The sequence below is a fragment of the Fundulus heteroclitus genome, unplaced genomic scaffold (genome assembly GCF_011125445.2).
Source record: "Fundulus heteroclitus isolate FHET01 unplaced genomic scaffold, MU-UCD_Fhet_4.1 scaffold_113, whole genome shotgun sequence".
NCBI lineage: Eukaryota > Metazoa > Chordata > Actinopteri > Cyprinodontiformes > Fundulidae > Fundulus > Fundulus heteroclitus.
The window spans coordinates 700,702-709,121 of record NW_023396526.1 but is presented as its reverse complement, the minus strand read 5'-3'; the positions used below and the strand labels follow the sequence as shown (position 1 = coordinate 709,121).

General features: G+C 47.8%; 1 protein-coding gene across 1 annotated transcript; it reads right to left on the bottom strand.

Annotated features, from left to right (window-relative positions):
* Nucleotides 1-600: 600 nt before the first annotated feature.
* Nucleotides 601-7,122, bottom strand: LOC118558239. The gene is made up of 5 exons (XM_036128729.1): nucleotides 6,142-7,122; nucleotides 5,890-6,055; nucleotides 4,746-5,121; nucleotides 868-4,630; nucleotides 601-666 (listed from the first exon to the last, which is right to left on the bottom strand). The coding sequence occupies exons 1-4, from the start codon at nucleotides 7,120-7,122 to the stop codon at nucleotides 1,357-1,359; spliced, it is 4,797 nt and encodes a 1,598-aa protein (XP_035984622.1). The 3' UTR covers nucleotides 601-666; nucleotides 868-1,356.
* Between the last annotated feature and the right edge of the window lie 1,298 nt (nucleotides 7,123-8,420).

Genomic DNA, 8,420 nt, shown 5'->3' with positions numbered 1-8,420 from the left:
CTGTGACGATTTATTTCCAACAGGGGGAGCACAGCGGTTCCCGGATGGCATTGACGATGGTCACCTGAGTGATGATGAGGGGGAAGAAGAGAAGGGGAAGGATAAAAAGAAGAAGTTAAAGAAGAAAAAGGTGAGTTAGCTGTCAGCAAAACAATACAAAGCAAAGAACCTTTCTTCCAGCAGGATAGTATTTATAACACCCAGAAACTACAAGAAACTCACAATTTCTAATACACATACTAGGATTGACAATAGACAATAGAATATATATATATATATATATATATATATATATATATATATATATATATGTGACAGGTTACTTCTCCTGATGACCACAGCTCCACTTTATTGAGGCTTCATATATATATTTAGATGTCAGACGATGACAGGTGGGTGTTACTGTTTTATTCTTTTCCTGCAACACAGCAGACGACACAGCAGCGGCGTGGGTAAACAGCAGTCTCGCGGGACAATTATGATCCATATAAATCCTCTCGCCGCTGTGGCGTTCAGTAAACAAAACAACAGAAAAATAACCAATTGTGGCCATACAAAACAGAAACAACACAAAATATATACTACAGTGATCGTATATTACCTGCAACACAGCAGACGACACAGCAGCGGCGTGGGTAAACAGCAGTCTCGCGGGACAATTATGATCTAACACGTGAGGCGAAAATAGCATAGAAGCTAAGTTAGCTTCAGCAACAAAGTTTCTAATTAACTAAATACAGGCTCAAAATTTATAGTGAGCGCTAACACAACACACAGAGCAATGCCACACCACAGAACACAAAATATGAACACATTAAACACTCACAAAATCAATAACGTCCCAGACCGTGTGAGAGCACATCTTACCCATATAAATCCTCTCGCCGCTGTGGCGTTCCCCACCCCACGTACCCACTACGTCAGTAGGTGGCGGTGTTGCGCCTGGTTTCACATAATTTAACCTGAGCTCTTCTGCTCCGTTACATACACCCCCCTTAAATTATGCCAAATAGGGGCAACACAGATCGGAAACACCAAGAGCAAAACAAAAACATATGCTCAATAAGAAAGAGAGAGAGAGAGAAAAAAAATAATTTAAAAAAATAAAAAATACTGTGTATCCCGAGCAGTGATGTACGAAAAAGTCAATATCAGAAATTCTACCATTAGAAGTGCGTAGGCACAGGGAGGTACCAAAACCTGTACATATCACAGACAACCAGAGATGCCTTTTACATCTCATTACATTGTACATGTCTTTGCTCTTTTTAGTGTATTACACACATCTTTAGATCACATTAAATGAAAGAAAATAAATTCAAGTGACTGGTAGTCACAGAAACCTCAGCAGTTAAATTACACACAGATTGACAGGTGCGTATCAGTATTCCCCACAAATCTCTGGCCCAACATCTCACAAATCAACCTATTTGGATGTTTAATGGCTCTTCCACACCGTGAGAAAGCTGGAGGGGTCTGTGTAATGACTGGATGTGTGCACACCACTTCTTCTAGCTCAACCTCATCTGGACTGAGAGAGTCACTCATAGCAATGGGCACATCAGTAGGGAAGTGACTCGTGTCATGCACTGGGTCTGAGACTGAGTTCTGTGCAGCAGTGTTGGGAGATGTGTGCTGCACAAGGTCTTCAGTGGTACAGTTTGGCAGCTCCCCTGACTTGCTTGTGTCCACAGCAACCACGAGTGAGGCGTTGCTGATGCCATCACTACTCGAAACACTCCCATTCTCCTCCTCAACCTGGTCTGGGGACTGCATGAGCCAATCCATAGTGCGTGATTGAGCAGCCTCCCGGCCATCCACAACACAACACCGGTCGCTCTGACATGACACTGCGGACTGTGGCTCACCAGAGACTGCCTGTGAGCCAGGCGGCTCAGGGAATGACAGGAAGTCTACAGGAAGCAACATGTTCCTGTGCACAACCTTCTCCTTTCCTGTAGCAGCATCTCGGATCCTGTACACGTGTATTTCAGGTTTGACAGACACCACATCAAAAGGGGTTGAATCCCACCGGTCTGCGACCTTTTTCTTGCCCTTTTCACCTCGATTGGCCAGCAGCACTCTGTCACCTACAGCCAGCGGCGACCCTTTGACCTTGCGGTTGTAGATTTTAGCATGACGATTCTGCTCATCATGGGCATGCTGTCGAGCAATCTGTGCAGCCTCAGAAAGATCCCTCCTCAGATGATCCACAAACTCATGGTGGCTGACAACACTGACATTCTCCAGGACATGATGGAACATAACATCAACCGGCAAGCGTGGGATGCGCCCAAACATCAAGTAAAATGGCGCGAAGCCCGTGGTCTCATGCACTGTGCAGTTGTAGCTGAAAGTTAACATCTGGAGCATTTGCGGCCATTTACACTTGTACTTCGGGGAAAGAGTCCTTATCATGCCACCAAGGGTTCTGTTAAATCTTTCTGTGATACCATTGCCCATGGGGTGGTACGGAGTCGTGTGAGATTTATGTACACCTGCCATTTCGAGAAGGTCTCTGATGAGCCTGCTCTCAAAATTAGCACCCTGGTCAGAGTGGATTCGCTTGGGGAATCCGTAAATGCAGAAGAACTTGTCCCACAAGCAGCGGGCAACTTGCTTTGCAGATTGGTTTCTACAGGGAAAAGCCAGTGCTAATTTTGAGAAATGGTCTGTAACCACAAGAACATCAGTGGTCTTCTTGTCACCTGACTCTGCCGTCCAAAAATCAATGCAGACTAGCTCCATAGGAGCTGAGGTGCGGATATTCTCAAGAGGGGCACTGGCAGCTGGCTCAGGGGTTTTTCCCAGAATGCACCTCTGGCAGTGCTTCACATGTGCCACAACATCTTTTCCCATGCCGGTCCAGAAGAATCTCTCACTGGCCAGGGAGAGAGTTCTTGAACGGCCCTGGTGGCCGGCTGCATCATGAACACCGTGGAGGACTTGATGTTTCAGGGACTCAGGTATGACAACCTGAAAGATCTTTTTGTTCATGCGATGGTCCCTCTTGACTCTGTAGAGAATCCCATTACACACTTTTAATCTCTCCCAATGTTTCAAAAGCCGGAGCACACAGCTCGACTCAGCCGCCCTCTCATGTGCATTTGGTTTCCTATGTCGCTGAACATAGAAGAGTGCTCTGTTCACAGTAGCATCTTGTTGCTGCAGGTTGTGTAACTGACTGCGTGGAATAACAATGGACGGGTCTTCGTCAGGTAACTGCAACAAGGATGGATTTGCACCGGACAGATGGGAAATGCCACCAGCGCAGTGAGCATCCAGGATGGCTGACACCTCCTCAGCACCGATGGCGCCTCCAGGCTGCGCTGGACTGTGACCCTCACCTGTGGATTCAGCAGCAGTCTGAACAGCCTGGCAGTTGGTGGTTAGTCGGAAGGCGTCTTGCACTGTCCCAGTGACAACTCCATTGACTTCATCCAACAAGGACAGGTAGGGCTCTTTAATCAGACGATGACCTATGCTGGACTGGACGAAGGGTTCACGGCTCAGGGCGTCAGCGACGGTGTTCTTGGACCCTGGAACATATTTCAGATCAAAGTCATATGCCGCTAACTTTGCTACCCATCTTTGTTCACAGGCGTCCAACCTGGGCTTCGTCAGGATATAGGTCAACGGGTTGTTATCAGACCATGCAGTGAAATGTCTCCCTTTTAGCCAATGTGAGAACTTGTCACATATGGCCCACTTTAAGGCGAGGAATTCAAGCCTGTGAGCTGGATAGTTCAACTGGGATTTTGACAGTGTTCTGCTAGCGAAAGCAACTGGTCTAGCCACTTTCTCACCAGGCTGAATCTGCGATAGGACAGCTCCAATCCCGTCAAACGAAGCGTCCACAGCGAGAATGAAGGCCCTCTCGAAATCAGGATGAGCTAGGGTTGCGCTGTGAGACAGATCATTTTTTAGAGTGTCAAAGGCAGTCTGACACTCAGACGTCCAGTCATCTGCTGAGAGTTTCACTTGAGTAGAGCGCTTTCTGTCAGACATCCTCCTGTGCCGGGATTTCCCCACAGTCTTCTGTTCTGAGAGTAGCTTAAACAGGGGCCTGGCTTTAGTGGAGCAATCCTCAATGAAATGCTGATAATACAGCACCATCCCCAAGAATGAACGGATCTTCTTCTGTGAAGGAGTGACACCATCACTGTCCATGAGATCAGACACCTTCACTTGGGTAATAGCGTCAACTTTTCCAGGATCTGTCTGCACGCCCGATCCAGAAACGACGTGCCCGAGAAACTTCACGGATCTCCGCAAGAAGTGGCACTTTTTCGGCGCCAGCTTGAGGTTATGATTCTTCAAGCGAGAAAACACCATCTCCAAGCGCTGGAGTGCTATCTCTTCAGTGGGCCCAAAAACCATGAGATCGTCCAAATAGCACAAAAGACTGGTGAAATTCTCATCTCCAAAAATAGAAAGCATCATGCGCATGAATGTAGCTGGGCTGTTCGACAGACCCTGAGGCATCCGGTTGTATTCATGCAGGCCAAACGGTGATGAGAAGGCTGTGTATTTCTTGTGGTCTTCATGCAGAGGGCACATTGTAAAAACCCGAGGTGAGGTCCATGGTGGAAAAGAGGACATTTCCCCCGAGCGCAGCAAGCGCATCGGCCTGATGTGGCAGCGGATGAGCATCCTTCACCGTCCTAGCATTGAGCCATCTGAAGTCTGTGCAGAGGCGCAGGTCGCCATTTTTCTTCCACACAAGGACGAGGGGTGAAGCGTACTCACTGGTTGATTTGCGAATGATCCCTCTTTCCTCCATCTCATTGAGCGCTGTTCTCAACTTCTCATAGTGGCTCGGTGCTACCCTGCGGTAAGGCAGCCGGAACGGCCTCTCATCCACCAGATGTATCTTGTGCACAAAATCAGACGCCTCTCCGCAATCCATCTTGTGTCGTGAGAAGATAGATTCATGTCTCTCGATGATCTGTAGAAGCTTATCCCTCCAGAGGTCCGAGACGGCGCACGAGTCCAAGTCCAGATCAGGCAGACCCAGCTTGTCCAACACACGTCTGACATCCTCTTTGGACCTCGGAGTCGCAGGATCTGTGATGGACTGAGAGTGACCTTGGATTTGGTCAGGTGGAGACAGATCCTCGACTGCAACACAGGGAAACACATCAGCGAGTTTAGTGTTCCTTTTCAGCGTGATGGGCTCATTTGTGGGGTTAATAACTCTCATGGGCAGACATCCATCACCCCACATAGGCGTAACAATCCGACCAACCAAGACATTTCTGGGTCTGCATCTTGCTTGAGTTGGTTCAACAACCACTGTGCTGCTGACTGACATAGGTGAAGAAGCAGAAAGCTTGCCCCACACCAAATGTTCACTTTGTGGTTGCAAAGTCACACAGTGTTGTAACTTCAGTGTGCCAACCTTGTCAGGCACAGAAGCACCTCTCCATCTCTGTGTGTTGGAAAGGAGGGAGAAAAAGTGGTGACAGTCATCATCAGTGGCGCTACTGGGCTCAGACATGAGTCGCCAATAGCTGTCAGTCTTTCTCATCATCTGAAGGATTTTCTTTATGGCGTTGCTTCCTAATATCAGATCATCAGTCTGTCCAGGCACCACAAACATTGGAATAATCATTTTGCAGTTGTAGACCTCAGCTTCCACATCATATGCAGCTGAAGGTGAGACCCGATGACCTGCACATCCAATGATAACAACATCACCTGCAGAATAACGTCTCAGACTTGGAACATGCTGCAGGAGGCGCTCTGCAGCTGATTCACTCAGCGTGCATCCTGTTGAGCCACTGTCGATCATTGCTTTCAATGAGACACCTGCTGCAGTGACAGTGGTGTAAAACAAGCTGTCTGACTTTTGTATTCTCTGTGTGCTTTGAAACAGAACAGTCTTACTTGGAGGCATGCTTGAACAAACTGACTCAAAGACTGACTCAAAGTCCTCAGTATCACTTGTGGGAGGGACACCAACAGGATCCACACCGTCCTCCCCTGGGTGCAGATCCATTAGTTTTCCAGCTGCGCAGATGGAGTGGACGATGACTGCACGGGACAGCGGCGTCTGGAATGATCAGGTGAGAAACATTTGAAGCACAGTTTCTTGTCTCGACAATGAGTGAGTGCTGAGTGGGTTGCGTTGCCACAGACAGCACACGGCAGGGCATTCAGACCCTCAATCCTAGGAGGTCTGGGTCTGGCCTGTCTGGGAGCATTAGCGTAGTTTGGAGCAGACTTCTCCAGCAGAACTTTCTCCAGCATGTTAACTACACGTTCAAGAGCAGCCAAATCAGATGACCTGGGTGTGGGAGAGTCTCTAGAGTCAGGCGGAGGTGCTGCAGTGTGAAGCATCTCGACTTTATTCACATGCACATTCTCACTGGGCATTCTACTCACAGTGGCAGCAGTAGCACCTCTCAAACCCCTCCCCGCGTGAAACTCATCCAGCACATCTTGAACCTCCACTGCAGTCCACTTGTCAATTGTTTTCGACCTGAAGGTCATGGCGAGCTCCTTGGATGGGCAGTTCTTGATAAACATGCGCGTCACTTCAAGACTGGGGCAGTGCAGCTCCTTACCCTGTTCCTTGAGGCGGTCAGCAGCAACATCTGCAGCCTGGTTGAGCCTCAGCCAGTAGTCGTACGCATCCTCATTCTCTCTTGGCAGTGTGGTGTAAAAGTCTGCTAGGGGGAGAGGAGAGTAGGGCACAGCAGCAAAATGCTTACGGAGGAGAGCATAAATGGCATCTGGGTTTAGAGTCATATCAACACCACTGTTTCTCAAACCAAACTTCACAACATCTTTAGCTCGACCTCTGAGATGAATGAGTATTTCCTCAGCCTGCTGCTCTGGTCTAATGTTCGCCCTCTTTATGTAATCCTTCATCAGGTCCTCCCATCCATGAACATCCACAGCGTCTGTGACATCACCTACGAAGGTTGGGGGCTCCTTCAGCTTCCTGTGAGGCACCAGTTGGACTTGTGACAGGTCAAGGTTGTGTGCAGAACCGTGGGTGGTGGGAGCACTGTGCACAACTGGGGTGCTGGGTGTTGGCGTACTATGTGCTGGACTGAGGTGTGCGACTATGCTATCCGCCACCTGCTGGCCGACAAGTTTAATTATGTCACTCATCTGGCTGACTACATCAGGTGAAGGTGGAACAGGGTTTTGTGTAGGTGTAGCAGTAACCTGTGCGCTAGGGGCATGCACAATGTGATGGCTCTGATAGGGAACCCCGTCTCTACTGACTGAAGAGAGCTCGGCTGGAACCTGCCTACCTCCCGCCACATGAACACCACCCTCCTCAACAGGACTATCAAACTGCAACACCACACCTCTGCCTCTCCCTCTACCAACACTCGGAATAAAAGGTGTAGTAACATTCCCTTGTATGTAGCTCATTGTCAAACCACAAATGACAGTGACACATTAATCACAGCGAAAACAAAAAGCATATAATGACCCCAGGAAACTGGTTGAAGAGTAAAATGAACCAGTACACCGTCAGAAATACAGTCCACCTGAGAGCAAAACCCAGAAGCCGTCCAATGAAGTGGTCCCGGGCCGAAGTGAAGACGAAGCTCCAGATCAACAAGTCACGGCACCAATGTGACAGGTTACTTCTCCTGATGACCACAGCTCCACTTTATTGAGGCTTCATATATATATTTAGATGTCAGACGATGACAGGTGGGTGTTACTGTTTTATTCTTTTCCTGCAACACAGCAGACGACACAGCAGCGGCGTGGGTAAACAGCAGTCTCGCGGGACAATTATGATCCATATAAATCCTCTCGCCGCTGTGGCGTTCAGTAAACAAAACAACAGAAAAATAACCAATTGTGGCCATACAAAACAGAAACAACACAAAATATATACTACAGTGATCGTATATTACCTGCAACACAGCAGACGACACAGCAGCGGCGTGGGTAAACAGCAGTCTCGCGGGACAATTATGATCTAACACGTGAGGCGAAAATAGCATAGAAGCTAAGTTAGCTTCAGCAACAAAGTTTCTAATTAACTAAATACAGGCTCAAAATTTATAGTGAGCGCTAACACAACACACAGAGCAATGCCACACCACAGAACACAAAATATGAACACATTAAACACTCACAAAATCAATAACGTCCCAGACCGTGTGAGAGCACATCTTACCCATATAAATTCTCTCGCCGCTGTGGCGTTCCCCACCCCACGTACCCACTACGTCAGTAGGTGGCGGTGTTGCGCCTGGTTTCACATAATTTAACCTGAGCTCTTCTGCTCCGTTACATATATATATATATATATATATATATTTTATTTATTTGTTTATTTATTTATTGATTTTGCTCACAGGGCTCCTCGTCTTCTGATAGTTGTTCAGACAGTGAGGATGAGAAGAAGAAAAAGAAGAAAAAGAAAGATAAGGTTTGCACTG

Excerpts from the sequence above, each read along its gene's own strand:
- LOC118558239 (XM_036128729.1), bottom strand. The coding sequence starts at position 7,122 with ATGAGTGACATAATTAAACTTGTCGGCCAGCAGGTGGCGGATAGCATA. Across the intron at positions 6,056-6,141 it reads TGAATGCCCTGCCGTGTGCT|ACGCCGCTGTCCCGTGCAGT; the intron begins GTCTGTGGCAAC and ends TGATCATTCCAG. Across the intron at positions 4,631-4,745 it reads ATTCGCAAATCAACCAGTGA|GCCGATGCGCTTGCTGCGCT; the intron begins GTACGCTTCACC and ends CTGCCACATCAG.